The sequence below is a fragment of the Aquarana catesbeiana genome, linkage group LG09 (genome assembly GCF_042186555.1).
Source record: "Aquarana catesbeiana isolate 2022-GZ linkage group LG09, ASM4218655v1, whole genome shotgun sequence".
Taxonomy (NCBI): domain Eukaryota; kingdom Metazoa; phylum Chordata; class Amphibia; order Anura; family Ranidae; genus Aquarana; species Aquarana catesbeiana.
Window position 1 is genome coordinate 238,417,839 of NC_133332.1, and position 22,272 is coordinate 238,440,110.

The following is a 22,272-nucleotide window of genomic DNA, read 5'->3' on the forward strand; positions in this document are numbered from 1 at the left end:
TTATCCACTATTACCAACCAACTGAAAGCTAGAAGTCTATCCTTTGTAAGGAACTGCGCACACTGATTTTTACAGTGTATTTACTTTATTCGTTTTTTTCTCTTATTTGTGACTTACAATAAATTATCAAAACGGTACTGGACTATTCGGGGTCTCTTTACATGTGGACATTGTTGCTGTTATCTGATTATCAACCCTGGAGGACTTCGGGAGTAACCAGAGAGAGGATTTGATCCAAGGCTTGTTAACCTCTTGGCTCCAGTGAGTTTGAACCCCTACGGGGTGTGTGCAGCACAAGGTGTCCCAATAGATGGTGAAAGGTGCACTCATCAAATCTACTATTCAGATAAGGGAATCCAGACCGAGCTCCAACCGCTGTGTCTTTGTTGGAATTTGCCTGCCTGCATGTGTTTTGCTTGCATTTACAAAGACATTGTTTTATCAGTCAGCATTTAGGACTGAAAATAGCGCTGCTTTGATGGGTTAATTGCTGTTTCATATAGTACATTCATTCATCCATATTTTTATTTTTGTAAATACAGTATGTTAGCCTTAGGCTCGGTTCACACATGGGCGGCACGACTTGCAGGTCGCCTCAGCGAGGCGACCTGCAAACGACTGCCGGGGCGACTTGCGAGACGACTTCTGCATAGAAGTCTATGCAAGTCGCCCCAAGTCGCCCCCAAAGTAATACAGGAACCTTTTTCTAAGTCGGAGCGACTTGCGTCGCTCCGATTAGAACGGTTCCATAGCACAGAACGGGAGGCGACTTGTCAGGCGACTAGGTCGCCTGACAAGTCGCCCCAGTGTGAACCGAGCCTTACGGACTGCAGTCTGTGTCGTATTTTAGTGTCAGTGTTCCAGAGTGTCTATTGCACCTGCAGTGAAAGTGTTTTTTGCATGGTACTTTTTGCCTAACTCCAAAAGCTTCACATACTTGAAGAGACTCTCATTCAGTCAAGCTACCACAGCTCTGATAACAAGCCAGAAGGACCCTCTCCTCTTTAGTCCGAGGGCGCGGCGCCCATGGTTGCCAAAAAAAATCAGGCTTTGGCCCAGAGAAGGCAATGGCGTTTCTGGATCATGTTCAGATATGGCTTGTTCTTTGCATGATAGAGCTTTACCTTGTCTTTTTGGATGGCACGGCAAACTATGTTCACAGGCAGTGATTTTTCGAAGTATTCCTGAGTGATGTCCAGTGATTTCCATCATAGAATCATGCCTGTTTTAATGCAGTGTCCCCTAAGGGCCTGAAAATGATGGGCATCCAATATTGAATTTCGGATTTCATCAGATTCTTGAAATCCTTTGGTGATATAATGTACTGTAGATTGTGACATATTTAGAGTCTTTGGCATTTTATGTTGAGGAACATTATTCTGAAATTGTTTGACGCAGCTTTTCACAGATTGATCAACCCTTGCCCATCTTTATTTCTGAAACACTCTGGCTCTCTAAGATGCTCTCTTTATATCCAGTTATGGTACTAATCTGTTGCCAGTTACCCTAATTAGTTTCAAAATGTTCGTCCATCCCTTCATTAATAGTACTACTAAAACCCTGTACACACAGGCCAAATAGTGGCCTAAATCAGTCAGTACAGTAGAAACCCGGTTGACATTCAGCCCATGTGTACAGGTCCATGTCTGACAGAATCTTATGACCAACCTCTGTCGAACGTGCACGATGGAAAACCAGCAGCCAATCCGCATCTGATCCGATGACTACGAGAGATGACCAGTGTGTTGTGGTGGGTGGGTGGTCCCACCTCCTCAGTTTTTTGGGTTTTTTTTTGGTTCATCCTGCTGGGTTGATCAAAAAAAAAAAAACTTACTGTGTGTACTAAGCATTGCTTTGCCAGCTTTTCCCCAATTATTTTGAGACTTGTTGCTACCATCAGTTTCAAAATTACCTTATTTTTTTCTTTTAAATGGTACATTTCTCAGTTTAAACATTTTATATATTTTTAATTTCTATTGTGAATAAAATATGGATATAATAATTTATGTGATTTGCAAATCATTGCATTCTGTTTTTATGTAGATTTTACACAGCATCCCAACTTTTTGGAATTGGGGTTGTATTTTAAAATTAAAGCCATTTATCCAAACAGTATTATACAGTACACTATCGGGGGGGGGGGGGGGGGGGTTACTAAAACTGGTGCACACAGAATCTGGTGCAGCTGTGCATAGTATCCTAACCAATCAGAATCCAGGTTTTATTGTCAAAGCCTATTTGAACAAGCTGAAGTTGGTTACTATGCACAGCTGCACCAGATTCTGCGTGCACCCGTTTTAGTAAATCTCCCCCTATATGTATATAATATATAAAATTTTAACACATAATAATACACATCTTAAAACAGAGGCATAACCATAACCTTCAGGGACCCAGTGCAAGAAACCATGAAGGGCCCCTGACCCGTAATATGGTGGGGAGCATTGTGAAGGGATGGGGGGCAGTGTGATGGGGGCAGTATGATGGGGTATTTTGACAGGAGGGAGGCAGTGTGACCAAAGAAGGGTATCTGGAAAGTGTGACCGGAGGGGGGAGTGTGATAAGAGGGGGCACTGTGAAAGAAGGGGGCAGTGTGACAGGAGGGGGCAGAAGGATGGGGGCAGTGTGACAGGAGGGGGCAGTATGACAGGGGGATATTGTGACAAGAGGGGGGCAGTGTGACAGGAAAAGGATACCTGGGAAGTATGACAGGAGGAGGGCAGTGTAATGAGGGAGCACTGTGAAAGGAGGGGGGCTGTGTAACAAGAAGCGGGCAGTATGACGGGGTAGTGTGACATGAGGGGGGTAAATATGTCAGAAGGGGGCAGTGTGACAGGAGGGTATTGTGCCAAAGGGGCAGTGTGGCAGGGGAAAGAATGACAGGTGGGGCAGTATGATAGGTTGTGATGGGGAAATAGTATGACGTGGGTAGTGTGATAAAAGAGGGGCCAGTGTGACAGGTGGGGGGGCCAGTGTGACAGGTGGGGGGGCCAGTGTGACAGGTGGGGGGGCCAGTGTCACAGGTGGGGAGGTAGTGTGAACGGTGGGGAGGCAATGTGACAGGTGGGGAGGCAGTGTGTCAGGTGGGGGGCCAGTGTCACTGGTGACAGGTGGGGGGGCCAGCATTATAGGTGACAGACGGGGGCCAGGGTCACAGGTGACAGGTGGGGGGCCAGTGTTATAGGTGACAGGTGGGGGCCTGTGTCACAGGTGGCGGGCCAGTGTCGGGCTTACCTTTATATGAGAAGTCTGAATGCAAGAAGCAGCAGCCCATGTGCTTCCTTGTGATGTCCACGGAATGTCCCTCCAGCGAGCACATTTCATTTCTCAAGTGTCAGTGTATACAATGGAGAGGGGCCTCTGACCTGAGCACGTATCGGCAAGAGTGTACAAGCAGAGTGACAAACTTGTGCACTGAATCTGGTGCCTGCTCGGGTCAGAGGCCCCTCTCCTCTCCATTGTATACACTGACACTCGGGAAGTGAACTGTGCTCACTGGAGGGACATCCTGCGGACATCACATAGCTGCTGATCTCCCGCTCCTCTCCCCTGTATAGTTAGATGCCAGCCCGAGGTACAGCGGGAGGTGCGGGGTCTTGGAGCCCCCACACTGGCGTGATGCCAGGGCCCAAGTGCGACTGTTGTGACTGTTGAGACCCGCCACTGTATTAAAAACACATAAAAATCATGTGTGATGAGAACCAACCTCTTTTCAATGTGTGCACTTATTTGGTCCCTTGACCTTTTCACCAAGCTTGTATCGGCAACTCACATTTATGTAAAAATTCCACATCCTGCAAGATCTGTATGTAACACCCTGGTCTTGAACAGGGATGCTGTCAAATCTAATTTGCTAGGTGGTAACTTACCTGGCCAATTGTTAGGGGATCTTCTGATTCTTTGCCTAACTCTGAGTTTGATGCACCGCTCCCCTCTACCACTGGGTGGTATTGTAATATAAAAAGGAACTGCGCTGGCCCAAAAAAATACAATTGTGTGAATATTATAGCAAGTAGCAGCTAGCACACAGACAAACCAAGTCACAACAGATATATATAAAATAAGTGCAGCGCTAAACCATAACCATAAAACATATAAATACCAAAAAAAATAAAATAACACATATGAAAATGTGCGTAATATGGTAATTAACAGGAAAGTGAATCAACATACGTGATATAATAACTAATGATAAAGTGAAATGCCACAGAAATTACTGAAGTAAGTATAAATGTCTGTGATATCATATGTTAAACTCTGTAACCAGAGTCCATAAATAAAGATGAAAAGAGTCTCCTCGAACAGTGAAAGTTCTTAGACAGTAGGTGTTGACTTGAACCCGAACCACACAGGAACCACAGGTAATGCGTCATAAACATCTAAAGTTGGACACTCTTACCAGATGTAGTGGGACATATCTGTCATATGGCAGTACGTCTGACAGAGCCTGTGGAGGTGGTCTCCTGTGGAATCCAGCAGATTATCCCTTCGATCCTGGTCTTGGATGGGTAAGATGCGTCCTTTGAGTCGCAGTCACCGACAGCCCGGATGGTCCCAGATGGCAACTATCCCCTCACTGTCACACTCTCCCACATCGGATGGATTCAAAAAGTCAGAGGCAGTCAGATCATATGTGGAATCATGGAGAAAAAAGAAAAAGGGGGCTCCACATGGCATAGGTCAAATGGGCATGCCCCAGTTGAAGGCTTTTCAGTCGAAACGCGTAGGGCGTTTGCTTCCCACGTTGCCATTATTTTATTTAGTGATCACTTTTTTTTATCTTGTAAGGTTTTTTATACAATAAAACCCTTTTACTTTTTGACCTATGCCATGTGGAGCCCCCTTTTTCTTTTTTCTCCATGATTCCACATATGATCTGACTGCCTCTGACTTTTTGAATCCATCCGATGTGGGAGAGTGTGACAGTGAGGGGATAGTTGCCATCTGGGACCATCCGGGCTGTCGGTGACTGCGACTCAAAGGACACATCTTACCCATCCAAGACCAGGATCGAAGGGATAATCTGCTGGATTCCACAGGAGACCACCTCCACAGGCTCTGTCAGACGTACTGCCATATGGCAGATATGTCCCACTACATCTGGTAAGAGTGTCCAACTTTAGATGTTTATGACGCATTACCTGTGGTTCCTGTGTGGTTCGGGTTCAAGTCAACACCTACTGTCTAAGAACTTTCACTGTTCGAGGAGACTCTTTTCATCTTTATTTATGGACTCTGGTTACAGAGTTTAACATATGATATCACAGACATTTATACTTACTTCAGTAATTTCTGTGGCATTTCACTTTATCATTAGTTATTATATCACGTATGTTGATTCACTTTACTGTTAATTACCATATTACGCACATTTTCATATGTGTTATTTTATTTTTTTTGGTATTTATATGTTTTATGGTTATGGTTTAGCGCTGCACTTATTTTATATATACACTGGGTGGTATTGTCACCTATGGCATATGGATGATAAGGTGCATATGAACTTGGAATATGAGTGGATAGGTTGCTCTAGCCAATTGGCAGGGGTTTTCTTTGACCCCATTGCCTGCTGGGAGAGCCTATTTATTTGGGAGCAGTCAGGTGATCGGGGGTTCGGTGCCACCTGGTTGGCTGTCTGCGTGGACATGTGTTGAAAGCTCTCGGCTGCTAGGCCAGAAGCCTGAGGCCTATCCAGGAGTTCCCTGGTTGCTAGGCAGTCTGAGGCCTACCCAGGATAAGAAGGAGCAGTGTAGGGTTGGGGCTTCATGTCGGAAGCCTAACCAAGTTGCACAGGTTCTACCAGCCGGAGAACCCCTCTTTGTCTGAGGTGAAGGGACAGAGTTGTTAACGGAGGACAACCATTCCTGTCACCAGAGGCAAAGCTTGAACCAAGGTCAGAGGTAAAGGGGAAACTGTCGCCATCAAGGGACAACGCTCCTTTTATCAGAGGCCAGAGTTTAGCATCTGAGAGAGTACCAGAGCAGCCTTATTTACTAACCGGGGATGGTGATGAAGTTGGGAAGTCTCAGTGGCAGTCAAGCCAGGGACCCAGCGGGATGGCGGGGGTGACGCTTGGAAGAGAGTTTAGTCGTTGGGCTGAAGAGCGCGGGTGACTCTAGGAAGCTACAGCGGGAGGCTGTGAGATGGAGACCAGATCCTACCCAATGGGGATACCAAGTTTGGTATGTGTACAGATCTGTGTTGAAGTCAACCTACAAGTTTGGTTGCTAAGGGAAACAGTTTGGGGGCAGTTCAGCTTTAAGGTGTCCGGAGGGACATGTTCTCTAAATGGCTAGACCTGGGAGCAGGTGTAAATGGTTACTAAATAGACTCTAGGAAGGCACTGGTAGTCCCCCAACAAGTTATCTTTTGGAAGCTTTACAATACTTCATATACACTTATCAAGAGACCAAATAAGTGCACACATTGAGAAAGGGTTGGCGTTTATCAGGTATGAGCATACTTTTGTATATGTGTAGCACCCTGGTGTTTAGGCAGGGTTGCTCACAAAATTAGTTTGCCAGATAGTAAATGTTCTGGTTAATTGTTAGAAGATCCACTGATCCCTCTCTAATTCTGGAGTTGCTGCACCTTTTCTCTTCTGTCACTGGGTGGCACTGTTGCGGGTGACATTAGATCGACAAGGGCATAGCAAGGTCAGATTATGAATGATAGGGTATTTTTGTCTCTGTTTCTTTAGTTGGGTGGAGTCAGGTGATCAGGGTTCTGTGCCACCTGGAGGGCTGTCTGGATGGACGTGTGTTATGTCGTCCAGGGTTGCTAGGCCAGAAGCCTGCGGCCTATCCTTGGGACACCTGGATGCTAGGCTGCCTGAGGCCTATCCAAGAGCAGGAGAAGCAGCGTAGGGTTGGGACTGCAGGATTGAAGTCCAACCGAGTTACAGAGGTTCCGCCGGATGGGGAAGCAGTTGTGGTCGGGGATAAAGGGGAAACAGTCGCCACTAAAGGACCTTCCACCTTATTACCAGAGACTACTGTGAGTAAGCCCGAAGAAGTACCAGAGCAGTCTTCTCACCAGCAAGTGCCAAGTCAGGGACCCAGTGGGTTAGCGGGGGTGACGCTTGAGGAGTATACAGGGGGTTAGCTGTGGAAGAGCTCAGGGGATCCAGCAGGCAGCTGGGATCTGGAAGTCTAGTGAGAGACTGGGAGCTCAGTGATTGAAGACCTACAGTGGGAAACTGTGAGATAAGAGAAGAACAGTATTCTGTGCCAAGTTCTGTGTGAAGATCTTTGGAAACTGTTAAAAGCTTAGTTGCCATAGGAGACAGCGGTCCTGCCAATACAGGAGTTGCATCCGGCTGGAGGCTTTGAACTGAATAGCTGTCTGCCTATTGTGTCTCGGAGTCTGCTAAATGTAATTGCATCTACCTAAGAGTGTCCTGGCCCTAACCCCCTCTCCCACATTCTTGTTAAGAGACAATAAATCTCTTTATTCGCATTCAAAAAGTGACTGGCGCCCATCACTTCATCTTGCATTACACCCACCATGCCTGGTAACCCACTCTACGAGGATGGATGTCAGCTCTCCCTGACTCTGGAGGTCACCATCAGGCCTCTAGAGGTCCGGGAGGCCACTACCAGTGGCGGAAGTATAGGGGTCGCTGAGGTCGCCATGGCGACTGGGCTCCATGCTGCAGGGGGCCCTTGAGGGCCCCCTGTTTATCTTGTAAGGATGAGCGGCTGAGATCGTTCTCCCCATGGTCAGCCGAACTGTAATTGGCACTGTACGGGGAGCTTGTAACACTGATCAGTGAAAGCAGTGTGTGCTGTGCTCTTTGTCTCCCCCTACAGTGCAGTACCCAGCAGGAAGAGGTGAGGTAAAGCACTGCCGTTTTTGAAAAGGCTTTCTGTATCATAGCTGCCAACTGTCCCGAATTTCCCGGGACATTCCCGGGACTTGGACTTCATTCCCGGATTTGTGGTGTCCCGGGAAATGTCCCGAAAAATTCGGTTCCGGTTTTTGAAACCGCCGCCGCCGCCGCCGCTAGAGGTCGGCGGCCGGCGGAGACATTGTCTCCGCCGGCCGCCATTTTGTTGAAGTTCAGGAAGACGGCTGGGGGGAGGCTAGACGAAGCTTCTGCGTCGCCGCCCACCCCCTGCCCCGCTCCGCCTCGGCCCGCCTCGGCCCGCCCCGCTCCGCCTCGCCCCGCTCTGCCTCGGCCCGCCTACCCCCCGCCCCGCTGCCAGTCTGATATGGAAAGGGGCGGGGGTTCTAGGTGGGGGTGAGCGCGCGCACCGCTGTGGGACACGATGTGAGTGGGGGGGGGGCACTGGGGACACCTGATGTGAGTGGGGGGGCACTGGGGACACCTGATGTGAGTGGGGGGGGCACTGGGGACACCTGATGTGAGTGGGGGGGCACTGGGGACACCTGATGTGAGTGGGGGGCACTGGGGACACCTGATGTGAGTGGGGGGGGCACTGGGTACACCTGATGTGAGTGGGGGGGGCACTGGGTACACCTGATGTGAGTGGGGGGGGCACTGGGTACACCTGATGTGAGTGGGGGGGGCACTGGGTACACCTGATGTGAGTGGGGGGGCACTGGGGACACCTGATGTGAGTGGGGGGGGGCACTGGGGACACCTGATGTGAGTGGGGGGGGCACTGGGGACACCTGATGTGAGTGGGGGGGCACTGGGGACACCTGATGTGAGTGGGGGGGCACTGGGGACACCTGATGTGAGTGGGGGGGGGCACTGGGGACACCTGATGTGAGTGGGGGGGGCACTGGGGACACCTGATGTGAGGGGGGGCACTGGGGACACCTGATGTGAGTGGGGGGGCACTGGGGACACCTGATGTGAGTGGGGGGGCACTGGGGACACCTGATGTGAGTGGGGGGGGCACTGGGGACACCTGATGTGAGTGGGGGGGGCACTGGGGACACCTGATGTGAGTGGGGGGGCACTGGGGACACCTGATGTGAGTGGGGGGGGCACTGGGGACACCTGATGTGAGTGGGGGGGCACTGGGGACACCTGATGTGAGTGGGGGGGCACTGGGGACACCTGATGTGAGTGGGGGGGGGCACTGGGGACACCTGATGTGAGTGGGGGGGCACTGGGGACACCTGATGTGAGTGGGGGGGGCACTGGGGACACCTGATGTGAGGGGGGGCACTGGGGACACCTGATGTGAGGGGGGGCTCCGCCGGGGACTCCTGGTGTGAGGGGGGCTCCCTTGGGGACTCCTGATGTGAGGGGGGCTCCGCCGGGGACACCTGATGTGAGGGGGGCTCCGCCGGGGACACCTGATGTGAGGGGGAGCTCCGCCGGGGACTCCTGGTGTGAGGGGGGCTCCCTTGGGGACTCCTGGTGTGAGGGGGGCTCCCTTGGGGACTCCTGATGTGAGGGGGAGCTCCGCCGGGGACTCCTGGTGTGAGGGGGGGCTCCGCCGGGGACACCTGATGTGAGGGGGGGCTCTGCCGGGGACTCCTGGTGTGAGGGGGGGCTCCGCCGGGGACTCCTGATGTGAGGGGGGGCTCCGCCGGGGACTCCTGATGTGAGGGGGGCTCCGCCGGGGACTCCTGATGTGAGGGGGGGCTCCGCCGGGGACTCCTGGTGTGAGGGGGGCTCCGCTGGGGGCACCTGATGCAAGGACGGACTCTGCTCGGACATCTGAAGCAAGGACGGACGGCTGGTGGCAGGCGACGTGGCTGGTGACACGCTCAGGGATCCCACTGATTCTGCATTATGGTGAGTTGAATGATTTCATTTTATATTACAATGTAATAATAGAAATAATGCGCTTCAATCATCCTGACACCATAACAACCATGGTGCCGGGATGATTGAAGCATTAACACCAGGTGTTTGGAGTATCTTTATCTGCTGATTGTTAAACTTTCTAGAATACACATATTTCTATTGTGTAGGATCTGGGGCTGCTGTCCCGTCATTTCCCTCTCTCTCCCCCCCTCTCTCTCCCTCTCCATCCCTCATTCATTTCAGACTCTAACCACACCCTCTAGAGCCACGCCCATTTAAGCCACGCCCACAATTTCGCGTAAAACACGCCCATTTTTCGGCGCGGGCGCGCTTCGCGCGCCGCACTTGTCTGTTTTTGCCAGGCCACGCCTGCTGACGAATGCCCCGCCCCTTAATTATTGAACAGCTCCGCCTACAGCCACAAAAGTGTCCCACATTTTTTTTTTACAATGTTGGCAACTATGCTGTATGTGTATTCATGTATGTGTGTTCATGTATGTGTGTTCATGTATGTGTGTTCATGTATGTGTGTTCTTATATGTGTGTTCATGTATGTGTGTTCTTGTATGTGTGTTCATGTATGTGTGTTCATGTATGTGTGTTCTTATATGTGTGTTCATGTATGTGTGTTCTTATATGTGTGTTCATGTATGTGTGTTCTTGTATGTGTGTTCATGTATGTGTGTTCATGTATGTGTTTGCATGTGTTCATGTGTGTATTTATATATGTGTTTGTGTGTGTATATACAGTATATGTGTGTGTATATTATGTGTGTGTTTATCTATGTGTGTGTGTGTGTGTGTGTTAAGATGCAGTGAAGGCATGTGCATTAAGGGCGCACGGGCGCCGCCCCCTCTCTCCAGCCACCCCTCTATCACCAATAGATAGATTCATGCATTGCATGAATCTATCTATGGCCGCCGCTGCCACCCCCTATTCAGGCGCCCGGCCCCTTTTTGGGCGCAGGGAACCTGAATTACAGCGGCGGGGGGTGTTTTTGAAGCACCGGATTAGAGCCATAGGCTCTAATGGGCATCAAAAAAGGTGACCTCACAGGTCACTCAGCTGTGTTAGAAAAGCGAATGACTATTCGCTCTACTAACACTAAACTGCCTCTCCGCCAATCAGGTGCTCGGATCTGTTACCCATCACCTGATTGGCTGAAACGACAGGCGCCGCTATTGGACGCCTATCAGGAGGAGAGGACGGGAGATGAGGACAGCAGGAGACGCATGGAGGACCCCACTCGTCGCAGTCACCCGCTGCCCCACCAAGACAGGGTAAGTGCAGGTGAGGTCAGGGGTCACACTGGGGGCATTCAAGGGCACACTGGCAGCATTTGATGGGCACATGGGCAGCATTTGATGGGCACACGGGCAGCATTTGATGGGCACACGGGCAGCATTTGATGGGCACAGTGGCAGCGTTTGGGCACAGTGGCTGCAATTGATGGCACAGTGGCTGCGTTTGATGGAACACTGGCAGCATTTAATGGGCACACTGGCAGCATTTGGGCACACTGGCAGCGTTTGGGCACAGTGGCTGCGTTTGATGGGCATAGTGGCAGCGTTTGGCACAGTGGCTGCAAATGATGGCACAGTTTGATAGCACACTGGCAGCATTTAAGTGGCACAGTGGCAGCGTTTGATGGGCACAGTGGCAGCGTTTGATGGGCACAGTGGCTGCGTTTGATGGGCACAGTGGCAGCGTTTGGCACAGTGGCTGTGTTTGATGGCACACTGGCAGCATTTAAGTGGCACAGTGGCTGCAATTGATGGCACAGTGGCAGCGTTTGATGGGCACAGTGGCTGCATTTGATGATTTTTTTTCAAAAAATGTTTGCGCCCCCAAAAAAATTTTGAGCACCAGCCGCCACTGTTTAGATGTATGTATGCACATTTTATGTATGCAGGTTTAATCCTGACACCCTATATGTGTACAATCAGGATTGAATTTTTTTTTCTTGCCCGTTCAAAGTACCAGCAACAAAATGCTGTTCCTCTGAAAAGCGATCCATGCTCAGATCACTTTTCAGAGGCATTTGACAGCCGGTAAAGAGGCAATATGTTGCCTCCTGACCACCTGTTTTAACCCCTTAAAGTGATTGTAAAGGTTTTTTTTTTTAAATAACAAACATGTCATACCTTCATTGTGCAGTTAGTTTTGCACAGAGTGGCCCCGAACACCGACTTCTGGGGTCCCTCGGCGGCTCTCGCGGCTCCTCCTCTTATCAGACATCCTCCTAGGAAAAGCACTGTCCAGGGGTCAGGGGGGCCCTTCATGATTTCTTGCATCGGGGCCCTGAAGCTTTTAGTTACGCCCCTGGCCACTACATATGTTTTATAGATGTGTTTTATTATGTCTAAATAAATTGTTGGTTTAACTTTATTCAGAAGACTTGGCTGAGGATATCTTGTATACATTCTGTATATAATACTGTTTGAGTTAAAATGTACTGTTTTGTAGTGGCCCTTTTCTGTTCCTGTCTCCTCCTAGTACCTGGGTTTCTCCAGGGACTCCGCCAAGCGCATCGAGACCCTTCGGGGTAAGACTGCGCTAAATCAAGATACCTCTCAACTCAACCTTGTGGGGATCAATAACACAAGCTGGTTTTACTTCAAATTTTTATTTGATTTTGCCTCCTGCATGTAAGTGGAGGAAGATTATATTTAGAAGTAAGAACTGAAGTATTAGTATAATATTTAACTTGTTGCTGACCCTTAAAGAAAAAGGATGGATGGCAAGATTGTTTTGTGATCACATAAGTAGAATGGTGTACATAAACCTCCTCTCCAAATCCCTGCTCCAGACATCTTCACTTTCTTGCTCTCGTCTTTTTGGTGTGCTGCTTTGAAACTGGCTGCTCCTTAGAGGTTCTTTTGTACCAAGGAAAGGGGGTGAAATCAAATTCTAGAAGGCTGCAGAGCACACAGAAAGCAGAACTTTGCGGATTAATATGTCTTGGTTGTGGAGCACAGCGGTAAATGTAAAATACATCTGTATACCTGCCTTACATGATCTGTACATCTTATGAGCCTAGAGTTCTGTAAAATGTTATGTTTGCATGTCCTCTAAACTCCTCTAAACTCCATTACAATGTTCTCTTTGTGTTCTCTAGGAGGTCAGATGTCTTAATGGTAACACCCTGGCTTGCCCCAATCATATGGAATGGCAGTTATAACATAGATATTCTGAATGCACAGTTCCATCAGAGAAATGTCCGTGTTGGCATTACTGTTTTTGCTATAAAAAAGTAAGTAGAGAAAAAGTATAAAATCCTCTATTTTGGACTAGATTGTGTGGTAGCACTGTTAAAAGCAACTCATGAACAAGGAGGTGATGCCTTTGTGTAATGACATTGAGCATTGAAGGTGCAATATATTGGGAAACTACCAGTCAACAGAACTTCCTAAGTTAACAGGATTACATTTTATTAAATATAAAGATGTTAGTGCAATAGAGAGAGCCCATAAAGTGCTGTGGTAACACAATGAGATCAATAGTTGAACAAGTGTGTCAACCTTTCAGGGGAAGGATCACAAGTCTTCTTCAGTAATGCTTACAACAGAAGATGGCCAAGCAGGTGAGTCACATGGCACAAGGTCAATATAACCTGCTAGCTTCACCCAAACACATAAAACTAAGCCTAAGTAAAAAACATGCATCTAGTACAGGAAACAGCTAATTGCTTCTTAGCAGGTTAAACAACAAACAACCATACTGTTCTTTTTATAAAAAATGCAGTTTGAACATTTTGACCTTATAAGGAAACTATTATCAAATGAATTTATAACAGACTAGAAAAAACTATATTAACAAATGTGAATTGCAGTTTTGCCAACATACTGTATTTTTCCTGCTATTTTAGATAACTTTGAATACTATGATGGCATTATGCGATTGGTTTTACTCTTAACAGATTCCCACTCTTTTGTTACCTTTATATATATATTTTAATTTGGGAGTTACTATAAAATAACAAGAACAAGATTTTCCCAAGTTACCCCAAGTTTAGGAGGGAATTTTAAGGAAAAAAAAATTTTTAGGAGGGAAGTTTAAGGAAAAAAAACTTACATTTAAATGCCCATCAATGCAGCCTTATCGGTGTCCATCTGCAGCCTTGTCAGTGTCATTGCAGCCTTTGCAGTGTCAGTGCAGCCTTGCCCCAGTGTCCATTGCAGCCTTGTCAGTGCAGCTTTGCCCCAGTGCAGCCTTTCCCCAGTGGTCATTGCAGCCTTGTCAGTGCAGCTTTGCCCCAGTGCAGCCTTTCCCCAGTGGTCATTGCAGCCTTGTCAGTGCAGCTTTGCCCCAGTGCAGCCTTGTCCCTGTGGTCAGTGCAGCCTTGTCATTGCAGCCTTGCCCCAGTGTCCATTGCAGCTTTGCCCCAGCGCAGCCTTGCCCCCAGTGTCCATTACAGGGTTGGACAGATTTAAATATGCCACCGAGATTGCAGGGGCTCGGCAGAGTGGAGCGAGCGCCGCCGAGATCACAGGGACTGGGCGGAGCCGAGATACACATAGCCGAGTGTACTCGGCTCTTCTCGGCGCCGCTCAGTCACTCCCAGTCCCGCCCTATGATGGACATAACACAGGTCCAATGGCGGGACTGGGCATGACTGTGAGCGGAGCTGAGAAGAGCCGAGTACACTCAGCTATGTGTATGTCAGTGGCGATCGCTCCGCTCACAATCAGCGGGGATCGGTGTATAACATGCACCCACGATTTTCCCCTGATTTTAAGGGGAAAAAAGTGCGTGTTATACGCCGATAAATACGGTATGTATATTAGATGCACGAATAAAAGACATCTGAACTGTTAAAGCCAAAACATTTAGTGTTGGATTGAGTATGGAAGAATTAGAACCTCATGCCAGCGTTTTATTGCGGTCTGAGTTCCAGCTGGAAATATTTGCCCTCCCAATTTGTCCTTGTCAGCAGAACAGAAAGAAGTGAGAAATTTTACAGTTGTCACTGTGTATTGCCACCCCCAAAGAAGCCAATTGGTTATTTTGGGTTCTCTGTTCTATGGCTCAGCCCTAAGAGCCACCTCAGCCCCTCTGGCACACCTGGTTGAATACAAATCACTGCAAGCATGTATAGAGACTCAAGTATAAAGAACTTTTACCTGGCCGTGAGCTGCTACCAGGAAAATCGACACATACCCATTTAGAGATAAATGCACTTAATATGCATTCAATCTTTTGGTATAAGTTTAGGATAAATGGCAGTAGAGCATAAATGAGCACACAGCAGGTACATTTGAACAGTCTGCTAGACAGCGTAATAACTAAGACAAAGTGACTAAGATCAGGTTCTATACCACTAACTCAATACTCAAAATCAATACGGATAATAGCAAATCAGCAATAATGTAAATAAACGTTAAATGCAGTATGCGTGATACTACTACTACTGTGGTTTAGAGTACACTCCAAGTGATTTGCTGGGGTATGGTGCAGCATCTCCCAAGGGGCACCTCATTAAAGCCTCGTACACACAATCGGATTTTTCGCAGACAAAATCTCGGACTTTTGTCTGAAGGCGTGTGCCTGGATTTTGTCTTGCATACAAACGGCAAGGAATTGTCAGACAACAAACACAAACGTAGTGACATACTACGTGGTTTTTCAGCTCTTTAGCGCCACCCTGTAGGCTCCTTCTGCTAATTTTGTATTAGTGGAAGTTTGGTGAGTGTTTCATGCTTTTCATTTCGCGCTTTTCATTTAGCGCTTTTCAGTTTGCGCTTTTTATTTCGTGCTTTTCAGTTCATTTCTGAACGGCCGTTCGTCAACCAGACATGTTGCGGAATTGGAGGAGATAACGTGTTATTTATTATTGGCCTTGGAGTTATTGCTTTGACCCAAGTCCAGTCCAGGAACAGGAGGAGGAGGCGTTCTTGGACCAAAAATTGGTTGCTTTAATAATCGTGACCAATTATGTCATATGTCTTTGCTGTAGGAGCTCCAGGAGAATAATCCAGATGATTTTCAGAATTATCTCCGGATGACGGACCCCTGCTTTCATCAACTCTTGGCATTGTTGACCCCCTAGATTAAGAAGCAGGACACATGCATGAGGCTTTTATTTTATTTTTTGGTTAAATAATCCTTTGATTTGTTATATTTTCTTTATTTTTGGATGCATAGAATGCACTTTTTGGTTAAGTTCTGTTGGCAGATAGCATGTCTAATTTTATTTGTTTTCTTTTTTTAATGCACAATAAAAAAATTGTGGAGAATAATACTTGGCTATGTGTTTTACTTCAAATGACAGTTTGGGAGTAGGCAGTTGCATTTAAAAAAATACAATGTAAAATTGACAAGGGACACCAACATAGTTGTATCTTTGACCTTAAAAACTACGGGATAATGGTGTTGTGGTAACTTGCCCAAAAAAAAAAAAAAAGCATAATAATATTATTCCTGATATCACTAGAAAAAAAAAGCCTTTGAAAATGCGTTTGCAATAACTCCATCAGTATCACCAGCAAAGCAGCTTCATTATTATCCCATTAAAGAAGAGCATGTGCGCTGCATTTCGAGATTTCATAATTTGCCACGTCACGAATGTTAATTCTCCATTACGATCGCTAGTTTACAAGACCGACCACTTCTGGCTCGTTCTTGCTTCCAAGCATGCGTGTTTGTACTTTGGACTTTTGTCCGATGGACTTGTGTACACATGCTCGGAAAATCTGACAACAGACATTTGTCCGCGGAAAATTTTAAAACCTGCCATCCAACATTTGTCCACAGAAAATCCGACAACAATTGTCCGATGAAGCGAACAAACGGTTGGATTTTCCACCAACATCCTGTCATCACACATTTCCCGTTGGAAAATCCGATCATGTGTACGCGGCTTAACTAAGCAAAGGGGCAAAAGGTCTCTGGGTAGCAACTGTTAAGGGGCAGTCTTTAGTCCTGAATCTTCAGCCAGATAAACGTTGGGACCCTGTAACCATTGCCACTCTTTTTAGGTAGGTCAACAAGGCCTACAGACAGTACTATAGCCGTATAGAAGCTGGTTAGGTAGTTCCTAAAGGCTCATTTGGGGTAGCAAGTAATGGCTACAAGGCCCTCCCACCGGACCCAGTGAATCAACAGAAGTGGTGCCTCTAGATAGGAGTCTCCTCTGGGTTTCCCATGGCGACTCCTGTAGACAGTACAACAAGTCTATATCTTGGCAGTGGCTTTGGCTCTCCACACTCATGTCATAGCTCTGCATGGTATGGTTTCCAGTGACACAGTTGCAATATATCTCACTCTTTGTGAAGGCACCCAGCAACATGGCCTTCTCACTCTCGCTATCTCCCCCCTCACGGAACTCCAGTAAAACTTGCCCAGGCAAAACTTCTTGCTCTCTCCTCCCTGTAAAAAGGGGCTCTCTTGGAATTAATTTGTCCCCATTTGCTTGTGTAGCAGGCAGCTGGCTATCTTACCTGCAGTATCTGAAGACACTCTGCAACATTGTTGCTGTGAGACTGTTTCCCTCTAGTGCCAGCTAAGACTCTGTATCAGCACATCCTGTCAGCAGAGCGATTACCTCCACAGAGCAAAGCATACAGGAAATTGTAGTCCCAGGACTCAAGTTTCACATTCAGATTGAACTGTATGGAAGTGCCAGCATGCTATTTGGGAAAAGGAACTAGAGACTCCATCTTGCTGATTGAGGAGTTTTTCAGTCACCGCGCTGTATGAAACTTTACTGAGCAACCTTTGATCATACAGCTTGGTCTGTGTCAGCAGCGCTGAACTAAGGACTGCTTTTGGCTAATCTATGCTAATGTATCTACAGTCTACCACAAACTGGCTCATTCTCCACAAATAGTCCTTTCCAAGGAATGCATCTGTCTAAATTGTGGAGGAGTAGGTCACTACTAGCGAGAATGCCCTAGTCCGCCGAGGTGGACAGAAGACTGGCATGGACTGCAGAGAAGTGACCCAAGGATGGCGAGAAGGCCTGGGCCTTCACAAAGAACTTTCATTGATTCTACAAGAGAACATTGGAGGACACCTGCAGTGTATGCTGTTTCAGTGAGGAATCGGCCTCCAGAACAACGCCAGAAATGGACTTCTCAATGCCGGAAGCCAAAGAAAGCACGAGTTCACTCACACCAACCTGCTGTTCCAGATGCTACCACAAAGCCTCCTGCCCAGTTGGTAGGCCCTTTGCCTATAGTGCCTTTTTTGATGGAAGGAATCTATACGAGGGCCATTCTTGATTCAGGTGCTCAGGTTACTTTGCTGACCAGAGACTTTTACTAGAGGTATTTGTCATATATGCCCCTGCAAAAGTTGGAAGATATAGAGATCCAGGGTATTCAGATGGAGGATTACCCTTGTGATGGCTACCTGTGGATCAAGTTATCATGTGATCCATTGAGGGTTGGAAATAGGGATGGGCGAACGGTTTGGCCCGAGCATAGGTTCGGGCCAAACTTTTGCTGATCAGACGTCTGCCGAACAGCCGAACAAATGGGTAGTTCAACTGTTTGTTCGGCCCCCCGAACTGACCACAATGCATTGTGGTGCTGAACAGTGCATTGCAAGCCCTCATTGGCTGAAGCAGTGAAAGCTTCAGCCAATCAGGGCACAGAGCACTGTCAGAGTCATGATTGGACACTGTCATCGTGAGTTTATCCAATCATGGCTCACAGTCTAAGTATTCTTTCAATGGCAGCCATTTTCAGTGTGATTTCGGTATGGAGAGAGATAGAACAGGGCTCTGTTCAATGTTGTTAGTTAGCATGCTATACTGTGCTATTTTGCTTCAATTGTCAATGTAGAATATTAGTTTAGTGTCAGTCTAGGGATAGTGTGAGTTTTGAGGAGGACCATCATTCAGCTTTGCATAGTGTGCAGCTAGAGTAGGGACAGCTCAGATAGTTTCACTGTAGTGTAGTGAGACCGTGACATTCATACATACAGTGGAGACAGAAAGTATTCAGAACCCCTTAAATTTTTCACTCTTTGTTATATTGCAACCATTTGCTAAAATCATTTAAGTTCATTTTTTTCCTCCATTAATGTACACAAAGCACCCCATATTGACAGAAAAACACAGAATTGTTGACATTTTTGCAGATTTATTAAAAAAGAAAAATTGAAATATCACACGGTCCTAAGTATTCAGACCCTTTGCTCAGTATTTAGTAGAAGCACCCTTTTGATCTAATACAGCCATAAGTCTTTTTAGAAAAGATGCAACAAGTTTTTCACACCTGGATTTGGGTATCCTCTGCCATTCCTCCTTGCAGATCCTCTCCAGTTCTGTCAGGTTGGATGGTTGTCACGTACCTGGTTGGAGGCCGAAATGCCGAGAGGGCTCCCCTTGCGGCTGAGTGCAGTACACCCCTGAAGTTAGGTACAGAGGGTGTAGTGCCCAGAGAAGCACAGGTTGCCAAATGGATTCCGGAGAGAAGAGCTGACTGTAGCAAAGTCCGTTATACAAGCCGGGATCAGGTACAGGAGAAGACAAGTCGGTAAAGCAAGCCAGGGGGTCAAACCAGGGGAGCAGATCGGACAGGTCAGGAACAAGCCGGGTCACAACAGGAATCCAAACAGTAATTTGCACAGAGGCTCAGGAACACAGGAAAACTGACAAACCAGCAACTGCAGACACTATCAGACTTCCTTATATAGGCCCATGTGACCTGCTGGTAGAGATACTGGGTCCTAGAGCCCTTCTCCTGCCAGAGATGCTGGGTCCTAAAGTCCTTCTCTTGCTGTTGGTGCCAGTTCTCCTACGGCCATTTCCCTGACAATGGTAAACGTTGGTGGACAGCCATTTTTAGGTCTCTCCAGAGATGCTCAATTGGGTTTAAGTCAGGGCTCTGGCTGGGCCATTCAAGAACAGTCACGGAAGTTGTTGTGAAGCCACTCCTTCGTTATTTTAGCTGTGTGCTTAGGGTCATTGTCTTGTTGGAAGGTAAACCTTCGGCCCAGTCTGAGGTCCTGAGCACTCTGGAGAAGGTTTTCGTCCAGGATATCCCTGTACTTGGCCGCATTCATCTTTCACTCAATTGCAACCAGTCATCCTGTCCCTGCAGCTTAAAAAAAAAAACCCACGGAATGATGCTGCCACCACCATGCTTCACTGTTGGGACTGTATTGGACAGGTGATGAGCAGTGCCTGGTTTTCTCTACACACACCACTTAGAATTAAGGCCAAAAAGTTCTATCTTGGTCTCATCAGACCAGAGAATCTGATTTCTCACCATCTTGGAGTCCTTCAGGTGTTTTTTAGCAAACTCCATGCGGGCTTTCATGTGTCTTGCACTAAGGAGAGACTTCCGTCGGGCCTCTCTGCCATAAAGCCCCGACTGGTGGAGGGCTGCAGTGATGGTTGATTTTCTACAACTTTCTCCCATCTCCTGACTGCATCTCTGGAGCTCAGCCACAGTGATCTTTGGGTTCTTCTTTACCTCTCTCACCAAGGCTCTTCTCCCCTGATAGCCCAGTATGGCCGGACGGCCAGCTCTAGGAAGGGTTCTGGTCATCCCAAACGTCTTCCATTTAAGGATTATGGAGGCCACTGTGCTCTTAGGAACCTTAAGTGCAACAGAAATTTTTTGTAACCTTGGCCAGATCTCTGCCTTGCCACAATTCTGTCTCTGAGCTCTTCAGGCAGTTCCTTTGACCTCATGATTCTCATTTGCTTTGACATGCACTGTGAGCTGTAAGGTCTTATATATACAGGTGTGTGGCTTTCCTAATCAAGTCCAATCAGTATAATCAAACACAGCTGGACTCAAATGAAGGTGTAGAACCATCTCAAGGATGATCAGAAGAAATGGACATCACCTGAGTTAAATATGAGTGTCACAGCATATGATATTTCAGTTTTTCTTTTTTAATAAATCTGCAAAAATGTCAACAATTCTGTGTTTTTCTGTCAATATGGGGTGCTGTGTGTACATTAATGAGGAAAAAAATGAACTTAAATGATTTTAGCAAATGGCTGCAATATAACAAAGAGTGAAAAATTTAAGGGGGTCTGAATAATTTCCGTCCCCACTGTACATTAGTGTAGAGTAGGGACAGCTCATATTTTCAGTGCAGTGTAGTGTAGTGAGACCATGTTAGTAATCTTGACATTAGTGTATAGCTAGAGTAGGGAAAGTTTAGCTAGCATCAGTGTAGTGACGGTTGAACATCGTCTATTTTGATTGCGTTACTCCCAGTTTCATGCCAATTACTTCTGTGTGCGTTACTGCCAGTTTAACGCTATATCGTACATTTTCTCTTTCCCACAACACATCTAGATTTTTTTAAGGTAGACATACTGTAGTACTACATAGATTATAGTAGGTCTGAAACAATTGGACAATCAGATTTTTATGTATTTGGCCACCTTTAGCAGATACCAAAGTGAAGTTAATGGTATTATGTTTCCTGGGTCAGAGATTGGCTTCTAGGCACTCAAGAGCTCCAATTAGGGCAATGCAGGAGGAAGAGGAGCTGTGTGCAGATAGTCCCAATACTAGAGAAGACAGCAGTAGTTGAGCAAGGTTTCCTAACTGATCCTTTTCCGCACCAAGAATACTCATTCAGGACTACCTTGTGCTGCCCTGAAGATATCAAATCATTGCCTAATCCAACAAAAAAGACTGCATTGGAAGATTGCTGATTACTCTCTCAGGGGCTTAAATAGAAAGAAAACGCACAAGTCTAGTATAGTATTTTTATAAACCTTTAATAAAGTTAAAGTGTTTATTACCCCACCACTTCATATTCTTGATCTCTGCTTGCTGTACCATGTACTGGTATGCAAAAATATCCTGTTCTCTTCGTATTGCTTCCATTGTGTGAAATCCCTGGTGTTCCTGCTAGTCCCCTTGCTTTCCTATTATAAACTGACCACAATAAGCAGGAGAGCACACCTTGTCAGTTCTCTAGCTATGCTGGAAACTCAGCCTGCTCTCCTCCAATGGTCAGTTTGTCCTGACAAGCAGAGGGAATGTGATCAATTATAAAAAGAAGACTAGGGTATTTTATAAGGTTTTTTTAATCTATACAAAAATGTTTTGCTTTTCATTTCCATTTTAAACTGAATTAGTTTTTTTCAAGGTGATCATTTACAATCACTTAAGGTATTGCTCTCATATATAAGTATAAATGCACTGGGCATGTATTAATGTACTAGTCTGAGTTTTGCAATTTTCCTCCATGTGGTCATTCTTTTGTTGGAATTTGGAGACCCTCTAATCTTTTACAGTATTCGTATATTATCTGCTTTACCACTAGTGTATTTTTTCTAGCATTTTGTTGTCTTTTACTCTTTAGCATTTTTTTATATTGCATATCCATTTGTCTTTCTTTTTTTTTTGTTTATTTGCAAATGTTATTGGAAGAAATAGAACAAAACGTTTCTGTTTCCCCTGGCAACTATCAGTGAGCACAATTATATTATATTTCTTAATATCTAAGGGAACCGTTACTGTAGTGGGGTTCCAGTAACACCTGGGCATTGCAGGTACAGTGCATTAAAAGAAAAATCCTCTTTGCTGCTTCTTTGATTTCCCTCAAAATTTACATTATA

The 22,272-nt window shown here is 46.6% G+C and overlaps 1 protein-coding gene across 1 annotated transcript in view; it reads left to right on the forward strand.

The window, feature by feature from the left end:
• The window catches only part of LOC141108406 (histo-blood group ABO system transferase-like), a 258,225-nt gene that overhangs the window by 233,754 nt on the left and 2,199 nt on the right, over nt 1–22,272 (forward strand). Inside the window, exon 6 of the mRNA XM_073599998.1 lies at nt 12,850–12,984. Coding sequence (XP_073456099.1) covers nt 12,850–12,984 — 135 coding nt within the window. The remainder of the gene's footprint in view (nt 1–12,849; nt 12,985–22,272) is intronic.